At 39.4% G+C, this 23,361-nt stretch overlaps 1 protein-coding gene across 4 annotated transcripts in view; it reads left to right on the plus strand.

Moving 5' to 3' along the window:
- Positions 1–23,361, plus strand: part of LOC121291918 (protein argonaute-3) — a 162,247-nt gene that overhangs the window by 94,816 nt on the left and 44,070 nt on the right. For 3 of the 4 annotated variants that reach the window (XM_041213584.1, XM_041213586.1, XM_041213587.1), the window contains 2 exons: positions 14,430–14,564; positions 20,259–20,361. In XM_041213584.1, coding sequence (XP_041069518.1) covers positions 14,430–14,564; positions 20,259–20,361 — 238 coding nt within the window. The remainder of the gene's footprint in view (positions 1–14,429; positions 14,565–20,258; positions 20,362–23,361) is intronic. The other variant, XM_041213585.1, reaches the window with a different exon arrangement.

Below are 23,361 nucleotides of genomic sequence, written 5' to 3' on the forward strand. Positions count from 1 at the left end.
ATCATTTTCAGGTTGACAAACTATAACTAGTGGGGTGCCACAGGGATCAGTGCTGGGGCCTCAACCATTTACAACCTATATTAATGACTTGGATGAAGGGACAGTGTGTATTGTAGTCAAATTTGCTAATGATACAAAGATAGCTAGGAAAGCAAGTTGAGGTTAAGTGAGTGGGCAAAAAAATTGGCAGATGGAGCATAATGTGGGGGAAAAATTAGGTTGCCCACTTTGGCATGAAAAATAAAAAAAACAATATTTAAATGGAGAAAGGCTGCAGAATGCTCCTGTGCAAAGGGATATAAATGGCCTTATACATGAACCACAAAAAGTTGGCATGCAGGTACAAGAAGTTATTAGGAAAGCAAATTGAATGTTAGCCTTTATCGCAAGGGAGATGGAGTATAAAAGTAAAGAAGTCTTGCTGCAATTGTACAAGACGTTGGTGAGACCATAACTAGAGTACTGCATACAGTTTTGGTCTCAATTAAATATACTTGCATTGGAGGCAGTTCCGAGAAGGTTCACTAAGTTGATCCCTGGGTTGAAGGGGATTTCTTGTGAGGAAAGGATGAGCAGTAGGGCCTATATTCGTTGGCGTTTAGGAAAATGAGAGGTGATCTTATTGAAACGAGGGGACTTAATGGGGTAGATGTTGGGAGGCTGTTACCGCTAATGGTGGGTATGTAGAACTAGGGGGCACAGTTTCAGAATAAGGGGTTTCCTGTTTAAGACTGAAATGAGGAGGAATTTCTTCTTGGGCTGTTAATCTTTGGAATTCTCTGCCCCAGAGAGCTGTAAGGGTTGAATCATTGATCATATTCAAGGCTGAGTTAGGCGGATTTTTTAGTTACAAGGGGTCAAAGGTTATGGGGCATGAAAGTGGAAACCTACCATGACCTTATTGAATGGTGGAGTGAGCTCGACAAGCCAAAAGGCCACTTCCTATTTCTTATTTTCTTCTTATGTTCTTAATGAAGAATGGGTAAAATGTTGGCTCTTGACCTCCTAGGAGTAAAAAAATTAAACAGGTGCAATTATAATGGAAGCAATAGGGCATCAAATGAAGATGCTATTTCTAACAGTTGCAAGCATTTGTACTAAAAATTATTAGGCACCTCTGACAATGTTCGATTTTAAAAGTAGTAGCTACTGTGACTCTGCCTTTTATCAAGGAAAAGGGAGGGTCTTAATTCTTCAGCTAGGAACTTTTTTTTAAATAAAGGGTACAAAGTTAAAATTCTGACAATTCTTGCAGTTAAAGTTTGGAGCCATTAAGTTAGTTTTAATTGAAATTGTTTGCAAAAAATACAACTCAGTTGCATTACCTAAAACTTTTGAGCACTTGCTACATTTTGTAATAAGATCAGTCATGGAAGAGATGAGGTGCCTACTCATGCGTTCTGAACCTGCTGATAATGAGCATCTTAATCCTCATCTTATCTCTGCCTGCAAATTGAAAAATAAAAGATGCAGGCCTTAAATGTAAGTAAATGGGCATGATCAGAACATTTCATTTTATTGTATACTGCTATGAAGAATCAAATAATCTAGCATAAATTGTTTAGTAATATTTACATGTTTCAAGTTGGTGTAATATTCTGCAGGGCCAATTCCCTAATCTGAGCAAGAGATGAAATGAACCTTGGTATCGTATACAGCCAATCCGAATCAAGTTTTAGGTTCCGACCTCATTACCCATTCCAAGCACTAGGCACCCTGCCTATCACTGGGAAGTTTGCGGTGTGAGAGTGCACTGGTGTTGGTGGCATTTAAAACTTAATCCTCAATTAATTGATACTTTTGAATCTGATACATTTTGATAGGGCTTCGGTCTCTACCTTGGCTTACTTTAGTTTTGTCTATATTTTTAGTAGTCACATCTACCTTGGGACTAATGGAGCAGTCAGTTCAAGATCCAATCAACTCCTTCAACCTACTGTCAATTATCATCATAGTGTTGGACAGGGTCATTGACAGTGATGTTAAGAGGCACTGACACACCAATAACCTGTTCATCTAGGTTCTGCCAGGACTACTCAGCTCCAGGTCTCATTATAGCCTTGGTCCTAACATGAACAAAAGGGCTGTATTACAGAGATGAGGCAAGAGTGACTGCCCTTGACATCAAGACAGAATTTGCCTAAGTGTGGCATCAAGGCGTCCTCCTAAAATTGAAGTTAATGGGAATCGGGTGGAAAACTCTCCACCTAGCCCATAGGAAGCTGGCTGTGGTTGTTGGAGGCCAACCATCTCAGCCCAGGACATCAGTGCAAGAGTTCCTCAGGTCCGTGGCGCCACCATTTTCAACTCCTTCAATAATGACCTTCCCCTTATCATAAGGTCAGAAGTGGGATGTTTGTGGAGCAATGATCTGTTCCATGTGAATTTCCTCAGCAAAGAAAGCAGATTGTGCCCGCATGCAGTGTTACAATAATGAGGTTTATAAAATTATTATTTTGGGACTGTCTTTAAATTTAGAGCAAAACAAAGCATGTCATGTGACCTATACTAAAGTCTACCTGACAACAGGTCTGGTTAATGGGGCAGTAAATATTATAGGAGGGCCCAGATTGTTTTACTGGGAGGAAGGGCAAGGTATCCGCACTTGCAGACGATGACAAAAGCAGCTGTAATGCTGGTTTGCAGACTGTGGGTCTCCAAGTCCCAGGGGAATGTAAAAGATATCAGGTTGTAAAAGGGTCTACTTTGAACTATCCATTTGATTCCAAGATAGGATAAAATTGGTCTTCAAAGAGCAGCTAATCGTTGTTTCTACCTGGCCATAAGGCTCATGTGATTCATGTTGCCATAGGAAAGGGTGCAGAGGAGGCCTTGCAAGGATCGGGTTACAGGCCTAAAATATCAGATAGGTAGGTTAGTCTGCCAGGATCTGGGAGAAGGGAGAGCAGCTATAGACAACAAGAGGCTGTAGTTCACCATGCGGCAATGAAAAGACCAATTTTGTGCGGAGTTAACACAAGGCTAAATGATTTGCCTAGCTTTAACTAGAGGGAAAAGTCTCCAGGAAAACTCATAACATAAAGACAGTTCTGGAGTTAAAAGTTTCCAGGCTGGGAAAGGATAAGATCGGAGGTAAATCCTCAGGAGCTAAGTATCATTTTTTAATTGATTCTGGGAGAATTGAATGTCTACCATACTTAAAGAACAGTGTTAACGTATACCTGTAAAATGGATTTTTCCAGTTGTGTTAAAATTGAAGGGGAGAAAGTTTATTTCTGAGATTTCGAGTATAAGTTGCCTACCAAAGTTGCTTTTAGTTTGGTGTTACAGTAAAAATCTTAAATGTGAAATCTTGTTGTTATCCTTTCAGCTATTAACTGGAAGTTCGAATTTCTTTTTTTAAAAAAGTTATCGGTCTCTACGGGGATCGTTACAGCAGCAAGACCTGTACAGCGTTCAGGCTTGGGCTAATAAGTGACAAGTAACATTCGCTCCACACAAGTGTCAGGTAATGACCACCTCCAACAAGAGTGTCTAACCACCTCCACTTGACATTAAATGGGATTACCATTGCTGAATTCCCCACCATCGACATTTTGTGAGGGGGTCACCATTGACCAGGTAGTTAACTTATGGACCAGCCATATAAATACTGTGCCTACAGTGGTGTTCCCCGGGGGTCAATGCTAGGACCATTGCTCTTTTTGGTATACATAAATAACTTTGATTTTGGAATGCCAAGTAAGATTTCAAACTTTGCTAATGATATCGAACTTGGAGGAATGGCAAACCCGTGAGAATGATATGAACCATCTACAACAGGACAAAGGTAGGCTGGCAGAACGGACAGACAAGTGGGCAGATAGAATTTAATACAGAGAAGTATAACATAATGCATTTTGCCAAATGGGATAGGGAGAGGCAATATCGACTTAATGGCACAGTTCTAAAAAGCAGGAACAATGGGACTGCATGTACATTGATCTTTGAAGATGGTAGGTCATATTGAGAGAGTGGTTAGAAAAGCATTTGGGATCTTGAGCTTCATAAATCGAGGTGTTAAGTACAAAAACAGGGAATTTATGCTGAACCTTTATAAAACTGTGTTCTGGCGCCAACTACAGTATTACATCCAGTTCTAATCATCACATTTTAGGAAGGAAGCGAGGGTCCTTGGGAGATGCAGAGGAGATTTACCAGAATGGTTCCAGGGGTGAGGGATTTTAACTGCAAGGTTAGGTTGGAGAAGCTGGAATTGTTCTTGGAGCAAAGGAGATTGAGGGTAGCTTTGATATAGAGGTGTACAAGATTAGGGCTGGTTTGGATAAAGTAGACAAGGAAAAATTGTTCTCATTAGCTGATGGTACAAGGAAGAGAGGACAAGTATTTACGTTCTTGAGCAAGAGCTGCAGGGGGATATGAGGAAGTATATTTTTACACAGAAAATAGTAATGACTTGGAACTTGCTGCCTTTGAGGGTAATGGAAGTGAAAATGATCAATGATTTCAAAAGAAAACTGGATGGGCACGAATGAAATAAACTTGCAGGGCTACAGGTATCGAGCAGGGGAGTGGGATTAACTGGATTGCTCTACAGAACTGGCATAAAGCCTTCTGTGCTAGAATGAATCTTAAGAACAGGTCAGAGGCTGGATATTCTGTGGCGAATAAATTGCCTCCTCAATCCATAATGCCTTTCCACCACCTACAAGGCCCAAGTAGGGTTTGTGATTAAATACTTTCCACTTACCATGATGAATGCAGCTCCAAAAAACTCAGGAAACTTGGACACTATTCAAGACAAATCAGCCTGCTCTATTGGTATACCATCCACTACCTTAAGCATTCACTTCCACCACCACCACCATCATGAGTGTGTGCTCTGTACCAAAAGACAGTGCAGCAACTCACCAAGGCTTTTTTGGCAGTGCATCCCAAACCTGTGACCTCTGCCACTTAGAAGGACATGGGCAACAGGTGCATGGGAACAATACTACCCACATGTTCCCCTCCAAGTCACTTAGCTTTTTGACAGGAAATATATAATTAACTGGTCTTTAATCGAGTACATTAACCTTTCCCTTCTGATGAATCAAAATTTGATCTATAGATAAAAGCAAAATACTGCAGATGCTGGAAATCTGAAATAAAAACAGAAAATGCTGGGAGAATTCAGCACGTCTGAGAGCGCAGTTAACGTTTTGAGTCTGTTTCTTCTTCAGATCTATAAATTCCTACAAAAAAGGAGAGAAGAGTACAAAAATTCAAGAAGTTCTGAAGTCTGACTAATTCAAAACTTGAATCTTCTTCCGTTATACAAATCAGAAGGACAGTGTGGCTTAAAATCTTTTGTACATTTGCCTAGACATTTTTAGTATTTTGTTGAAGTAAACACAAGTATTTCTATTTGGACTAAGTATGAAGAATTAAGATTAAGTTTTGGAAATTGCAATGTTGCTTTTTGTTTGATATTCATCGGATAACAACACTTTGAACTATTCAATGTCCAGGCAAATCTACAAAACCGATTTTAAGCCAGATGCTCAGACTGTTCTCCTGATTTGTACAATGGAAGTAGATTCAAGTTTTGAATTGGTCAAATTTCAGAACTGGTTTCATTTTTGTATTGCTCTAGTCTTTTCAGTAGGAATCTATACATATTTTTAATTGACCCAGAATGGGAAGGTTAATGTGCTTGATTCATAGATTTTTCAAATTACCTATCTGGTGGAACAGTGTATGATTTTATTTGAAGGATTTTTCAGATACTTGAATGACTCACTGAAACCACTGATAGCAAAAAGCATATCATCAAGTCAGGACATGATGTAAATAAACCTCACTTATCACATACTATGTGTTATCACTAAGTGCGCAACACCTTCTCTGAAAACAAAACCAGATTTTAATCTTGAACTGAAAATGTCCTCCATAAGTAACATGTGCTTTGTCATTAGTACAGCTTTTTTAACATTAGTTTACTATAAAGACCTGTCATTTACAATTTTTGATACTTTCTTATGAATGCCAATAGCTTTGGAATGCAAACTTGAAACAATGAAACTGATAGTTAACCAACTCTACATGTTAAGTCAGCACTCGCCTTTCAGTTTTCTTGATGAACTAGGTTGTAAGAAGGCATCCCAGCAAAACCTGGGTATAATAAGATGCACAATCCTGTAATGTTCCAAAACAGTAGCAGTTGAAGAGTTAAAATGATACTGTGATTTCAAGTTCTGCTGCTACACTCCTAGCACTGTTGCTGTTATAACTGAGGAGTTTAAACCAATTTTTAAATTTTGTTTGTCATAGTGGACAGCAATTGACAAGTTTCAGCAATCAAACAAGGTGATTTTGATGAGTGGTGATGCACCACATAGTTTAATATGTGGCATTTGTATTCATTTAACTGGCCGTAAAGGAAATATAATGTGTTCTATTTATATGTATCTATGTCTGAGATTTAGACACCACCACCTCCCCTGTTGATATGTTTACATATCATTTTGGGCTTTAACACCTGTTTGGGAACAGGCTGCCTCCATACCCATACACTTTATGTTATTATAAAATTGCATTCTCTCATAGAAACAGATGTGCACTGCTTACTATTTACTGTCTATTGATTTACCTTAATGTTATGTTAATCAGCTGATGTGGGTGAGGACCAGGAGTCGGTGATTTCAGAGGAAGGTTGAAAGTGTGATTCATTCAAATGGAATGTTTCTGTGGTTATGACAAATCTAGGCAGTTGTGGTTCTTTCAACTCTGTTTAGTCATTTACCACTTCATGTGTCAGATTTCATTCTTGATTTTCAGTGCCATGTTGGGAGTGTTTTTTAATGCAATTTTTTCAAACTTATTGAAAAGTTGAACATAGTATAAATGGCATAAATGTTAAAAGCCTGAGTGTCTCTGAAAACTCATACTTTGGTATGTAACTGTGTCTCTAATTTTACTTGATCGTCACTTGAGTACATTTGATATATTTGAAGCTTAACATTTTTCAATATTTTCAATCAGTGAAAAGTGCAGTAAGCGTAGTGTTCTAAGTGTTTAAAATTGACTGTACTTTTTTTACTATGCTGAAGTCAGTACCAGAGACCACACTACTGCCTCCAGAGAGTCTGAGGTAAACCAACTGATACTTTATGCAGACACTTCCAATGTTGGTCATCAGGGCCAGAGAGAGAAATCATGAGCCCTGGTGTTTCTCCTGTTTCTGGGCCCCTTAACTCCATTCCACCTCCCCCTCATCCTTTGGGCACCCAGATGGACTTCTAACAAAATATCCAAGCCTAATGTCCCCGATGTAAACAAAGATGTGGAAGTAGTGAGGAACTTGAGATGGGGCAGGAAGACTATTCCTTGAACCAGCAATGCATGAGGTTGCTTTCTGACTGGTCTGTGTGAAGGAATAAAAAGAAGAGCCCAGAGACAATGGTGTGTCAAATAGTGGTTTCAATCCTAACACTAAACCTAACTGTAATATTGTCAATGATATATAGATTTAAAAAAAAACGACCCTAATGTAACTCCAGTCTAACCCCAGCCCCAGATTGGAAACCATAGTCACATTGGGGTCGAATTGTTTCATATAGCTTTAAAAAAACCTTACTGGTCTTTTGTACTCTATGATCTATTTATAAAGCCCATTGATCGTTGTGGTTTCAGTATGTTATTTGGGGCTGGGGTTAGACTGGAGTTACATTAGGGTAGTTTTTTTTAAATCTGTATATCATTGACAATATTACAGTTAGGTTTAGTGTTAGGATTGAAACCACTGTTTGACACACCATTGTCTCTGGGCTCTTTTTATTCCTTCACACAGACCAGTCGGAAAGCAACCTCATGCATTGCTGATTCAAGGAATAGTCTTCCTGCCCCATCTCGAGTTCCTCACTACTTCCACATCTTTGTTTACATCGGGCACATTAGGCTTGGGTATTTTGTTAGAAGTCCAGGTGGATTCAGATGTTCTACTGGGTGCATTCAATTATCTGAATTTTTGTAAAAGTCTTCTGACAATAACATGTCACCAGGTGGCTCCAGTCACTTTCTGCTTCCACCTGTCGAACCCTCTGTGTTTTTCCATTAGGGTTAGGGTTTTGTTTCAGTGCTTTTTCATTGCTCTGCTCCACCTTTTCAATTATGTGTATCTGATGGTAAAAGGATGTTTAACCACTGAGCTGAGGAGCGTGTGATTCTCCACTACGCAGAGAGTAAAAGCAGCGAAAGATGGACTCGAGCGGAAAATCAAAACCCAACTGGGAAAATGGGAGCGGACGGATAGTGGCAGAGAAAATCTGAGGCTGTGATTGGAGGAACAGAAAGTGGAAGTTGCACCTGACTGGCTGTCAGATATCACGGTTTCGGCAGCCACTGATAGAAATTCCTCATTTTGCCAATAGTCTGTCCACCTATGCCAGAGATTTGTCCCTGTCCCAAGCCCTGGTCGACAACTCTGCGAAAGCGCATTAAAGGGACTGATCATTGAAATGCTTGACTTGGAATGTGTGATAGCTCAGGAAAACAAATATCCCACTTTACTGAGGATTGCACATCTCTTTCATTCACTCCTTCATTTTTAAGTTCAGTAGGTAGGTGCAATCAGTTTGTATTTTATTTTGCTTAGCAAAAATTATTTTATTTTAAAAATTTAAGCATAGCTACGCTAATCCAAATATATCTCAATCAGCCCACCTCACTAACAGAAAGGGAGGGTGGTGCATATTCCGGGATACAAACGTGAACATCAGGAACCCACTACTCACTTTTGTTACTACTTGTTATTAATAAGTCAGGCCAATGGAAAAACTAACCTGAAGAAAGAACTAAGATAAAATTCATGTTGAAGGGGTTAGTTGCAGAACTCAAAAGTAAAACCTCTGCCTACTACTGCACTAACCATGGCCCAGGGCCCTTCCCCTCCCAACCTCTTCTCTAAGTCTGAAGTCCTCCACCAGTCTAGCCTCTTGACGGCGGTGTCAGTGGCCCGGGCCCTTCCCCTCCGTACATTGAGAAGAAATTGGGAAGGGAAGGGTCATGGGCCACAGACTCCACCATTGACGACATCGAAGGACTGGGAGGACTTCAGGACTCAGAAGATGAAGGGATAGGGCCTTTAGTGGGGAGGTAAAGTAAACCTTCAGAACAACAGCAATCATTGGCCAAGTATCCTGTCAATCAAATGGTCTACATGCCTGATTGGCTGCTTTGGATGCTGAGCATCCCCATTGACAGGCTTGTCAGCCAATGAGCCCAGGCCTCTCCCTAGAGGCATGGGCCCCGGTGATTAGCAACCCCCTCTCCCAGGCCCTGTTGGTCATGTTTCCTGGCAGTTGGCAGCTGGTTTTGCATCTTCGCATTTGTACAGACTAACAAATAATTTGGCAGTCACTGACCTGAACAAATGTCTGTCAACCAGTAAAAGAGGTACAATACCCATAGATTGTAACATCAAAACAATTATACTTGCACCTACTGCAATTCTTCAATAAGTGTATCATAATAAAATGTTATTCTGAGGTTAGTCAAATAAAAAAAAATCAGTTAAATACAAAACTTTTTAAACAAGTGTTTAATTGCAAGTTGCCCATAAGTCGAGTTAAACCATTGTCAGATCTGCTAAGGTAATGGTTTCTGCCTTGATCCTTAAGACTGACTTTATCCTGCTTCCCTTGCAGAAAGCGCAACGTTATAACCAAGTACATCAAATAAATTGCAAGGTGAGGGAGTTGAATTAACAGACAAAGTTTATGACATAACCATGAATGGTGCTATCATTGGATGGTGCAATCAGTTGCAACCAAAAGCAATTGTAGCAAACACAGATGCTTTGTGAAACTGATTATAATGGTTAATGACAGTATAGAAGAGCTGTACAATTTGAAAGGCCTGCATGGGACCAAACCCTGGAATTAACCATTTTCTCAGCAATGCTGAGATTTGGTCAGCATTTGGGATCAAATCCATGTCTAAATCTCTGTAAACCAGGAAATAAATTTCAGGCAATGAAACTCCTTGGGAGAGATTCCACAAGCTAAAGCAGTGTGTAAATAATCTCTGTTGGTATTCCAACTAGATCATGTGTACTAATGCAGAATGTTTAGAAGTGTGGTAGTTTTTTGGGCAAAGAAAAGGAATCATTGTTCTTTTCTGATTTGTAGGAGTAATCCACAAAACTCAAGTTTTTGTTCCTCTGAGTGATGACTTTCTTAAATGCGTGTATTTGTATTGCTGGGAATTTACTATGCTATTCTGTCAGCAACCTACTCATGATATATATTCATCTCTAATCATAGCTTCACCTTAATTAAGATCTCCAGCTGTGGTTGAACATATTCTGGGAAATTTTGTCATAAATGCAAGCCTTAAAGAACAAAGGGGAAGACTTGTAACTATGCAACATTGTGAGCTTCAGTGCAAGCGCTAAGAATTACTATTGTAGCAAATTTAGCTAGTTTTTGCTTTGACATTTTTTCTGCCAGTGGTGGGTGTTGCCTGGAAATATGACTCAGTTTTGTTGTATGATTCACTGCATGAAAGTAAGGAAATCTTTAATTAAATAGTGGTTTTCCCCAGACATATGGATTGCAGCACCAAATTGAATTGAACAAAGAAAAAGAACTTGCATTTATGTTGCACTTTTCATAACCTCAGAGTGTCCCAAAGTATTTCATTGCCAATTAAGTACATTTGAAGTGTAGTTACTTGTAATGCAGGGAAACATGACAGCCTATTTGCACATGGCAAGGTCCCACAAATAACATTGAAATAAATGATCAGAATCCATATTAATGTTTAAGGGATAATTGTCAGCCAGGATACCAGATGAACTCTCCGGCTTCTCTTCAAATAGTGTCATAGGATCTTTTATATCTATCCTAGATGGAAATGGAACCTCAGTTTAAACATTTTCATCTGAAAGATTAAATTCATAAATTTATTAGACTGATTTAGCCATGAAGTGGAAAGATTTTTGACACTGCACCCATTTTAAAATTGAGCCTTCATAGGACATGAATAGTGCAATTTTGATTTTGTGTTTAGCAGTTTTTTCACACAATTATGTTATGTCTTCTTTCTGGTCTCTCCATTCTTTGGCTTCAGGTGGGATGAAGTACTTATTTTTCCTCTGTTCCTGCTTTGTTGTATTCCACTGAGCTATAATTAGTACATAAGTAAGGAAAACAAAACTTAAAAATCCCTTTTCTGTCAGATTGAGAATATGTGACATTATCTTTGTGAGTGAGTGTAACTGTTAATTCAACTTGAGATATAGCAGTAACATTTTCCACATTCAGGATCTGCATTATTAGTATGTCCACAAATAAAAATAATGCCATTTTTCTTGTGCCCATATTTGTTATAGAAATTGTGTAATCTATAATCTTGCATGATAAATCCTTACATCAATATTCCTAACGGAAAATGACTACTTAAGCTTGTCACATTGTAATTACCGTACCCTCTACAAGCCCCTTCTCCCACTGCCACTATAGGTTCTGCAGTTTAATTACAGCATGGTGAGTTTTCACAGGTAGTTACCATTAGGAATTTGAACCTGGGAATTTATAATGGCAAATGAAAAAGATTCCATGTATGACTTTAAAGTGGGGGATGAATTTCACTTATGCTGTCTAGTCCAATTATTCTCTGCCCTTTGATTTGTAATTCATCTGAAGGTTACACTTGGTCTTGGTTCCTTTCATGCAAAATTAAGAGATTAACTGCTACTTTTAAAAATTATTTTGGTTAGCACTAGTTTACCCCCAGTGAGCTATTTATGTTGTATAATTTATTATGTTTTTTTTAGAATAAATTATTAGTCAGATGTGGCCGATTGCCAGGAATGACAGTAAGCCAGACCTCACTTTGGCAGCAATGATAATGACATGCCAGTTTTGCCTCTGAGAAACAAAACAAGGATTACTGGCTCTGCCTGGGAACATTATTGATCCTTTCAATTGCTAATTTATAATTCTGTGGAACTTGTTTGGTTTTTGTTATATGTAGAGTCAGACACCCAAATAACTCAAGTACAAAATTTATTCCTGACTGATTCAAATTCACTTGCTCAGTAATTCTCTCCTTTGCATCTTTGTGAACCCCCATTAGCAGCAGTAAAGGTGTCATAATTCAGTATCTGTGATAAAATAAATGTAGAATTGAAAGATATAGAACCATTGCATTCCGCCATGTAATTTGTCATGTTTAAATGACTAAATTCTTGCTTTCAGTTGGGGAGGGGAAATGTTGCATATCATGAGTAAGAAAAAGAAAATTGAAGGATAACTTCATTATCACCTCCTATTGAAATCCCCTATTATCATCAGAGTGCCATTGGTAGCTGTGTCATCAGCTGCCTAGTCTGAAGCTCTGGAATTAACGTCAGCAATCTCTCAGCCTTTCTGCACCTCTTTCCTTTAAGTTACTTCTGAAAATTTAGCCCTTCTAACCAAGCTTTTGGTCACTTGTACTAATATCGCTTTGTGCCTCAGTGTTAAATTTTGTCTGATTAAAATTCCTGTGAAATGGCTTGGGACATTCTTACTGCATTATAACAATTACACAGATTCTTATTTCAGTACTATTGCACAGGCACTGTCAGCCTCCATGTAGCAATTTATGTTGAGAGCATTAGCAGACTGTTGCGGCTGGAGGGTGTCACAGCTGATTCCAATCCTGAGCTCATCTGTATTTACATATGTTTTCATGCTGGAGTAACTGAAAAGTAATCAGGTAGAAGAACCCTGGCTGATTTTTCTCTTTCCCTTTCCTCCTACTTCCAACTGCATGGGCACAGAGATCACTTGTAGTGTTAACAACAACTGCTCTTACTGAAATTGGCAAATCAACATTGATCAGGAATAAAACTTGGGAATATTTGTGCTGTATAAGTTAATGCATTAAGCAGTTTCTTTAGCCAACAGATAATCAGAAGAACAATATTACATTGTTATGTGGAAGAAGGACCAATGCTTAGGTTTGATTGCTGTTACTGGAAGCCATACAATTCCATATCTGATTTGAAGCATGTGCACTGATATCCAGAGAAGTAATAGCTGTAGTAAGGTATATCAGAAGGGACTGGTGGAGATGAAATGCGCGCACACTTCAAGGCAGGGTTCTAGAAGTAATCCCTAAAATGTGACTCCCAATTTTTTGTTTTTTCACCCTCAAGAAAAAAATAATTTACATTTGTCGACTTTTATAAGCATTTCAATGTTCTTCTATTTTAATGGTATCCTCTTGACACAGCTGTGTTTACACCTCAGGAGTTTAATGTGACTGAAGAATGTTAAGAAAACAATGCTAACCTAATGGAATGAGTCTGTTGATATGCTTACAATGTTATAGAGGTTTGTCTGGGAGGAATTGGAGGAGGATGAAGTAACTCCATAGAATTGTAAAATAATATAGCACAGAAGGAGACTATGTAGGCCATTGAGTCTGCACATGCTCTTTTTAACAATAATCCAGTTAGTCCCACTCACCCATTTTTCCCCATATCCTTGCAATTTTTCTCTTTCGAGTATTTACCCAATTCCTTTTTGAAAACTACTATCAAAACTGTATCTGGCATCATATCAGACAGTGCATTCCAAATCCCAACTTCACGTTACTTGTTAAGTTATTCCTTATGTTGCCTCTGATTCTTTTGCCAGTTACCTTGCGCCCTCTGGTTATCAACCCTTCAGCCTTTGGAAACAGTTTCTCTTTATATACTTTATTTAAACTCTTCATGATTTTAAACACTACTATCAAATCTATTCTTTACCTGCTCTGCTTGAAGGAGAAAGTCTACTTTCTCCAGTCAATTCACAAAACAGCAATTCCTCATCCCTGGAAGCATTCTCATAAATCCCTTCTATTCCTTCTCCAAAGCTTTTATGTCCTTCCTGAGGTGTGATGTCCAGAACTGCGCATACTACTCCAGCTGGGACCAAACTAGGATCCTATAGGCTTAGAATAAGTTCTTGGATTTTGCACTCTATTTATAGAACCCAGGCTCCCATATGTTTTATTAACTCCTTTGTTAACCTGTCCTTTAATTTTCCAAGATTTGTGCATACAAGCATCCTCAGGCATCTCTGTTCTTGAGCTACCTTTTAAAATTTCACCATTTAGCTTGTATTATCTCTCCTCATTCTTCTTACCACAGTGCTTCACTTCATACTTTTCTGCATTGAATTGGTCCTGTGTCTGCTCATTTCACCATGTCCACTTAAAGTATATTACCATTTTCCTCGTTGTACACTACACTTCCAAGTTTCGTTTTGATATTGTGGATTGTACCCTCCCCCAGTCCAATTTAAATAATTGAGTCTAATTTAAATTCTAACACTGGTTAATTAGCTCCTTTTCATATGTGCATCTTAAAAATCTTACAAAGAAAATCCTAGTAATTGCTTTGTATTGTCATTTCTTTCATTACAATGTTTTAATTTTTTTCTTCTTTCTAGTTTCTGCCACTGCTTTTTATAAAGCACAGCCTGTAATTCAGTTCATGTGTGAAGTTCTAGACATTCATAACATTGATGAACAACCACGACCTTTGACTGATTCCCACCGAGTCAAATTCACCAAAGAGATAAAAGGTAAGTTGCAAACATTTTGTTGACCAATTCATTTAGCGAAAGACCACGGTTGTTTTTGAAATCGCCGCAAACTCTAATAATTTCCATGACTGAGTTTGTAATTGATATTGGATTTCTCATGTTTGTTCTGTTTCTTAATCCTTTATAATTTTATGTTGACATTTTTCTAAAACTTAGTTAATGGGTATACTTGGTAGTGAAGTAGTAAAAAGTTGCAAATACAAATAAGTACAAATAACTTGCAGTTTTGTATTTGGTGAAAGTTTAATTGAAGGATCATTTTGTCATCTAGCAGAAGTTTAGATAGCCTCTGACGATGCCAGCTCCCTTGTTTGTCAATATATTTTCTGATAATTTTAAAATTCTTTCATATTCATCGAGTATATCAACCTGTATGAAAATGAAATAACCATACCAAGAGCGCCATCCACTGATCACCACTTTCAGTGAAAATGGAATTTCATTCATGCTGTACCAGCCTTCTCATGACAAGCTGACTCTATAAATCCTATGCCTTGATAACGGTTTTTAAAATTATTATTAATTCTTGTGATGTTTCCCAACATCGGCACCTGTTCCCAGATTTAAGTGAGGAGAGTGCCACAGGGACAATTGTGTAGGTTATACCTTCATCAGGTTCTGATCTGATGCCCAGGTCATAGACCATATGGTTTCCATATGGTTTTATTCTTCTTCATTTTGGAAATTTGATATAACTGAGTGGCTTGCTAGGTTATTTCAGAGGGCAGTCAAAGTTAACTGCTTGATGACTCTTCATCTATCTCTTCAAAATAAAAATCCTTGCAGATATCACTCTTTTTGGCAGGTATTTTTACTTTAGTACATTTTTGGCCTCTTATTTCATATCTCTTCCTCCCTTCCTCTAGCACTTTACTGGAGCTTTCAGCAGGGCCAGGGAGAGAAATCCATGGGCCCTGGTGCCTCTCCTGTTTCCGGGCCCTTATCTCCACACCTTTCCCCTGTCGCCTAACTTCCATCAGGTATCTAGAATTGGGAATCATAGTCACAGTAGGGTCAAACTGTTTCATACAGGTTTGCATACGAACATGCAAATTAAGAGCAGGAGTAGGCCTCTCAGCCCTTTGAGCCTGCTCTGCCACTCAATAAGATTGTGGCTGATCTGAAAATTTCAAATATTTAGAAAAACTTCTTGGCTGTTGTACTGTATGCCTTTATTTATAAAGCCCATCGAAAGCTCAAGCTTCAGTATGATATACTTTACAACCATGGCTTTGTCAGACAATTGCACACAACTTGATCATTCATATTATGCAACCAACGCATGGCCCTATCCAGACAGCAACATTCAAAAGACTTGAACTTCACAAGCACCTCAAACAACAATCCTATGTAGAAATGACAATAAATAGAACTAACAGTGATGTATTCTATTGGCACATGACTCCTGGCTTCACTTCCAAGTTTAAAAATGGCAAAACTTTCCAGTAAATTTGCACCAACTAATTGCCTTACAATAATGTGCTATTTCTATCCACAGGTGAGCTTTGTTAACAGAAAAATTACACTTTGCATTGCGTGATAAATATTTTCTCGTTTTTAATTGAAACTAACCGCACTTACAAAAGCCCAGCATGGAGCATATAACAGGAGTGCAAAGTGTTCAGATACTTGCAATCTGAAATATAAACAGAAAGTTCTGGAAATACTCAGCAGGCTAGGCAGCATCTGTGAAGAGAGAAACAGAGTCAATGTTTCAGGTTCACAATCTGCACTAGTTCTGTCGAAGGGTCACTAACCTCTGTTTCTCTCTGCACAGATACCGCCAGATATGCTGAGCATTTTCAACACTTTCTGTTTCTGCTGGATCAAAGATAACCCCTTTTGCCAGCCCTCCAAAAAGCAATCAGACTCTTGTGAGCCTCTCATTCCCCTTCAGCAAGAAACCCATTAGCAGCTGCCTGAGATCTGGTTTGGCACAATATTAAATACCAATTTCAAAAAAAAAAGTTAGGGTATGATAAAATCATAAACAACTTGCTGAGCAAAAAAAATCAATGTCAAAACAATAAATCGACAATTTAAAAATGAGTAATTAATGAAAATGACAAACAGAAAGTGCCAAACAGCAGAGCTAACCAATAAAACCTTTCTTGCGTTTTCACTTAAGAAACAAAGCTAGAGAGAAACAGACTAGGCCCAGGCCCAAGTCCTGGTCACCAGAGATGGGGAAGGGGACCGGGGCCAAGCTAAGGTAGTTGGGTTTAAGTAACACCGATCTTGCATTCGCCTCTGGTGGCGCACACTCCAAGCTGACCTCGACCGAGTTCATACAAAAGTGGGTGTCGTAAGTGGATTGCCTTTCAATCTGGATTTTCCTACCCCCGACCCAGTGTGGGGAAAGGTTTTTGGGTAAGGAGGAAGAGGAGCTTGTGTGTGTCTACACCAAGCAGTATACCCCTGGTATGTCAGGGGTCTGATGCTAATTCCCAGACTGAAGGGTTGCTCACTTGTGTTCTCACATGCGCTAGAAGCTGTGATTTCCCTCCCATAACTTTGCAGTGAGCCTGATCTGTCAGCTGGAATCATGCGCTGCGGGGGTCGTGGCCAGCTCATGAGGGGAACGTCTCTGGGCCACTTACGCCATTATTGATGACTTCAAGGGACTGGATTGGGGGAGAGCTTCAGGACTCGGAGAAGAGGAAGGGGACAGCCTTCAGCTGTGCTGGGGGGGCAGGGTGCAGTAAAGTAAATGTAGAACCACTTAAACTTGCATTCCAGCAGCCTCCAGGCTCCAGCCAGGGACGAAAGCAGCACCCAAACAGAAGTCCACAAGGAGGTAGGCAAGAGAAGGAGGGAATGGGGAATCTGCTACATCCTACTGACCAATGATTGCTGCTCAGAACAAGAGCAGTCATTAGCCGAGCAGTCCGTCAATTGGAATGGTCCATGCACCGGATTGACTGCTTTGGACACGGACCATCCAGAATGCCAGGTATTATGAGCCTGCACCAGACCAGATCAGACCCCCATGTTTTTGGTAAGATCCAGTTAGGGACCAATAACACATTGTTTAAAGTAGACAAAGTTGAGGTTCAAGACACTTGCTAATTGAATAAAACCACAAGATTCCATGGGTCTTCAACAAAAAGAAATGAACTTTTACTATTCAAGGTCAGAAAAATAAAACACTTTGCAATTTCTGCCTATTAACCATGAATGTCAGAGCATGTGAGGTACATGTGAATTAACAGGCAAGCTATCGTAGAACGCACCACACTGCACAACAAATGGGCCACTGCTGAGCCCGCTCCGCTTGCCAGGGCAGCTGCTGACACAGTCTACTCCAATGACCCAGGGCCCCTCTAGAGCACAGGCCCCACTGATTAGCACTGTTTGTACTCTCCTCTCCCGGGCCCTGGTTTTCAGCACAAACAATGGGCCGAACTGCTCCCTCATGTGTGCCAGCTATTTGCCAGAATAATCCAAAATTTTTCTTCTGGCTCTGTTCTTTCCCATAACCATGTGTCATCCACTGTTTCTAATGTTTACTCATATTTCCTTTGGAAGATGCAATAGTCACTGCTTCCCCTTTCCCTGTAGCAAAGCAGTTCAGGCTATAACAAATGCTCTGCATAAAGGAATTTCTTTTAACCCCCCTTCACCTGAACAATTTTAAATTGTTTCCCCCTCACTGACTGCTCAACCAATAGAAATAGCCCTTCCTTATTTATCCTATCAAAATCCTTCATAATTTTACAAATCTCCAGTGGAAATATTCCCAATATTTTAAGTTTCTCCTGAAAATCAAACCATTGCCCCTCGCACCTTAGCATTACCACCTTGCTCTTACTTACAAAACTCAAAATGCAATTTATCTTTGTTTTTACTTCAATTGCACTGGAACTTTCAGACATTAAGGGTAGAATCTTCAGCTCGGCAAGCAGGGGCAGTGCCTGTCTGCCGAGCCGTAAAATGATGCGCGGTGACGCGCGACATTCAGATTGTCAGTTTGGCGAGTGCACAGCTGACTCGATTGTGCGCCCGCCGAACTGTCAAAGCCCTATTATGACCAGCTAATCATCAATTAAATCAATAAACTGAGCTGCCCATCCAACCTTAAGGTTGGTGGGCAGCCGAAGAGCCCAGGCGACCTTTGCGTTTTTGGAACCTCATCCATGGGCGGGGTGAGGTTTCATGAAGGTTTCTATAAAAAATTTTAATAAAATTAATGGACATGTCCCAGCTCATCCGACAGTTTCACACGAGGAGACATGTCTTAAATTTTTTTTTTCCTTTCTTAAATTTTTTTGCACTTAAACTAATTTCCTCTGTGCCTCGGGGAGATTTCTGCGCTCTTTCACATGGTGCATGCGCGAAAGAGTGCAGGCCCAACTCAGGCAACCCGCCTGCACAGGGAGCGCTCAACGCTTCCAGGTGCGTGTCATGCTGGGCGGGTCTTAATTGGCCCATCCATGTAAAATGGTGGCGCCCGCTCCCGCCCAACCCCCGCAACGGGAAGAAAATTCTCCCCTATGTTTTTGACCCCTTAGGTATTTATTTGCCCACATTCCTTATTGTCTTGGAAGTATATACACTCCTATTGTTTCGTTTTCCTCCCAAGTAGTTTTATCTCTCATTTCTCAGCATTGAATTTCATTTATCCGGTCTGCTAATCTGTGGCCACCTCAGTGTTGCTCAACCCCACTCCCCCAACTCCTGTATCATTTTAATATCATGCTCCCAATACCAAAGCAAAATCTTTTTTTTAAAAAAAGCTGAAGTGGACTGAGCAGTAATCCTGGAGTCCACTACATCCAGCCCTTCACCCATTCAAACAGCACATATTAACCCAGTGTTTTGTCTATCAGCCAACATTCTGCTTATTTCCTACAGTTCCTCTTGTATCACGTATGAAGTTTTGCAATAAACTGCCTGTGTGTCACTATATTGACTGTCTTCTGAAAATCCACAACACTGGTTGTAGCTTTTAGCCTGGTGTGTTCGAGAGTAGTATTTAATGTGGGCTGTAATTTCAGCCTATTCATTTGAGTTAATATGGATGTGCCAATTCTGTTCTGTTTTCCTGCCTCCTTTATGCGCTCTAAAGACTGCACACATATATAGTTCTTATAATCTGCATCACTGGAGCAGCTGCAATGGAGATTGCAGACCCAAAATAACCAATCTTCTGAAAATATACTAAAATGAAGATATGTCCTATTATATCAGAAGTATGTCTGATTTTAAGCGACGAGGAATGCCTAGTATTGGAAGTACATGCTTTTAAGACAAATATAAACATGCTCTTTTATGTAGACAACTGTTGAATTTTCCTGAAAATGACAGCATTTATGGAATTCATAATATTGGGTTGATTGGTATATTGTCTTTTCCTGAATATTTAATATTCATTAAACAACCGTGGTACTCCCACCTATTGATTTTTACCTCTGTTAGTCAATTGTATGTTCTGAGCCAGTTGTGAAAAGGGCGTGGCCCAGATCTTTTTCCATTCCCAATTTCTAAAGGAAGTGTTTTACTGAGTGGGGAGCAATCCCAAAATTAGTGAAGTGGAACATGAAAATTAAGTATATATTTTTTCATTCTTTTGGAGCTCATTTGTAGCTTGAACTTTTAGTGTTCAATCTATTTTCCATTATTGAGATTACAGTTAAATTGGTTTGTAACAGTTGCCCTTTTTGCCTTCTCCTGACAAACTTCTCACAGGATTGAAGGTTGAAGTAACTCACTGTGGACCTATGAGGAGAAAGTACCGTGTGTGTAATGTTACCAGGCGACCAGCCAGCCATCAGACGTAAGTAATAAATAATTACAAATGCTGAAAGAGTGCAAAAAATCTAGCAAGAGTACTTGTCTTGATAAACCTCTCTCATTTTTAAATGACGGTCTGTTCAGACTTTATCTTTTGATGAATATTTCAATAAAAGCATTTTTATACTACTGGAGAGACCCTTGAGATGGATTTCTATTGCTTCTTGACCATTGTAGTGATACTGCTTGCTTCCACAGTAAAGACCAGGAGTAGTGACATCACAAAGGCTTGACAGCTGTAACCTGAGCCTTCCATGTGCAGGAGTGAGGGGTCAGATTTATCAACATATTACTTACCTTGGGATTAAGCAGCACACTGTTTACTGTGGAGCCACTGTCATCAATGATGTTACTGGAGATCTTTTTTTTCAGTTTTCTTTAAAAGTGGCCACTGTTGCTCATCAAATTTTTGTCTCTGAATCTCCAGTCACTATTGTGGATGGGAGTCATACCCTCAAGGCAAGGACTGATCTTTGCATTCTATACTTACCAGATTGCCACACCATTAAATATTTTAATTTTGTGTTCAAATGTTATTGCAAATTTTAAAGGATTAAACCTGCTTTTTCAAAGAAATTTATAGTCCTTGTTAAACCTTTGTAAGAGATTATGAATATTTCTTTGTATTGTCACTGCTGTGTGCTGAGTAATGTCATTTCCACAATTGAAATTTAAATGTTTATGGGGAGAAAGATTGTTAAAAAGAACAGTATTTGATATTGGAAAATCGTGGGCCTCAGAATTGAAGCAAGGGAGACTAATGTGGTTTGCCATTCTTACTAGTCCAATTTCTTGCATAATTGTTGGCTGTTCTAAATAAGACATTTGTATGATGTTTGATTTTGATGTGAATTGGAGGAAAAGATTGAGAATGTACAAACTTTTTTTTGGATGTAATCCAGTGATTAAACAAAGACATATCTTTGCTGGCTGCAGCTAGTTGAAATGGCAGTTATTTTATTGATAGATGTGGTGGCACAATACAAAACTGCACATCAGTTGGCATCCCACTTTGAGGCCTTAGGGGTAGCAGGTATAAGAAAGTCAAAAAAAAATTGTAATTAACATTGTTTAGGTGTCTGTTTCGAGGTTGGGGTTATAGATTGAAGTAATTTTACCTTATCTGCGGTTGTACATTACCTAAAGTAGGAATGCTTGTTGTTGATGTGCAGTGTAAAAATGTTGCATCCTCTAGAAGCAGTCCTCACTCACTTAATGAGCTCAGCAAATGGCATGAGAGAAGGATTAGAACAAATTATGTAAGTTTGAGAAAGAAGGAAAACCTTACAATGAAAGAATATGCAAGTGTAAGAATGAAATGGAGAACTGTTGCAGTCTAAGTAGTTGGGGTAATATTTTTAGAGGAGCTCACTTGTATATCAGTTGAGATACTTATAGACTTTTCTACTGTTCCATGCTGGTTTGTCATATATTATGACACAACCAATGGTAAAAACTGAGTTGTTCAAACCCCAGAGGGAAACTTGAAATAACTGTCATAACCATTTTTGCAATTTGTACGTTTCGAGATGCAAGTTTTGAATTCAGTAGTAATACGACCACCGATTAAAACTAAATTAAACATGTCTTAATACAAGACAGACTGTAAACACATTCATATGTTTTCAAAATTACTACTATAATAACCCTAATTAATCTGACACTCAGTTGCATCCCTGTTAAGGCAACACTAAATCTCATAGATTTAAACAGACACCTGGCAAAGCATACCCTGGACAGTCACATTCGAAATGAGTTTCTTTCAGCTCTGGGTCCTTGCAGACAGCAGCTTGAGCCTTACAGGCTGGAGGCTTCTCGCACTTGTTGAATCTTAAAATGCCTCTGCCTTACACACAATCTCCTTTCTCCTTTATACATATCTTTCTCTTACAATGGAAAATTTACATTCAATCACTAGGCTTTTAACTTTACCTCTTCTAATAATAACATCCTTTCATCCCACCAATTTTTTTTAAACATAAAAAATAAACACATTGCTTGGTGTCTTCTAGCTAGGTGTAAGATTTCACCTGCAGTCTTGAATGGTTTCTTTTAACAAATGCAAATTTACAACAAAGAAAGAACAAAGAAAAGTACAGCACAGGAACAGGCCCTTCAGCCCTCCAAGCCTGCGCCAATCATATTGCCCATCAACTAAAACATTTTGCACTTCTGGGGTCCCTATCCCTCTATTCCCCTCCTATTCATGTATTTGTCAAGCTGCCTCTTAAACACCTCTATCGTACCTGCTTTCACCAACCTTGGCAGCGAATTCCAGACACTCACTACCCTCTGCATAAAAAACTTTCCCCGCACATCACCTTTTATAGTTTTCTCCCCTCACCTTAAATCTATGTCCCCTGGTAATTGACTCTTCCACCCTGGGAAAAAGCTTCTGACTATCTACTCCATCCATGCACTCATAATTTTGTAAACTTCTATTAAGTCGCCCCTCAATCTCAGTCGCTCCAGTGAGAGCAATCCGAGTTTCTCCAACCTCTCCTCATAGCGAATAACCTCCAGACCAGGCAGCATCCTGGTAAACCTCGTCTGCACCCTCTCCAACACCTCCATATCCTTCTGGTAATGTGGTGACCAGAATTGCACGCAATATTCCAAGTGTGGCCTAACCAAGGTTCTATACAGCTGCAGCATGACTTCCCAGCTTTTTTACTCAATACCCCTGCCAATGTAGGCAAGCATGCCATATGCCTTCCTGACTACCTTATCCATCTGCGTTGCCACTTTCAGTGACCTGTGGACCTGTACACCCAGATCCCTCTGCCCGTCGATGCACTTAAGGGTTCCGCCGTTTGCTGTATAATTCCTGCCTGTATTAGACCTTCCAAAATGCATTACCTCGCATTTGTCCGGATTAAGCTCCATCTGCCATTTCTCCACCCAAGTCTCCAACCGATTTATATCCTGTTGTATCCTTTGACAATCCTCTTCACTATCTGCAACTCCTCCAACCTTGGTGTCG

Source organism: Carcharodon carcharias, chromosome 19 (genome assembly GCF_017639515.1).
Source record: "Carcharodon carcharias isolate sCarCar2 chromosome 19, sCarCar2.pri, whole genome shotgun sequence".
Classification (NCBI taxonomy): Eukaryota; Metazoa; Chordata; class Chondrichthyes; order Lamniformes; family Lamnidae; genus Carcharodon; species Carcharodon carcharias.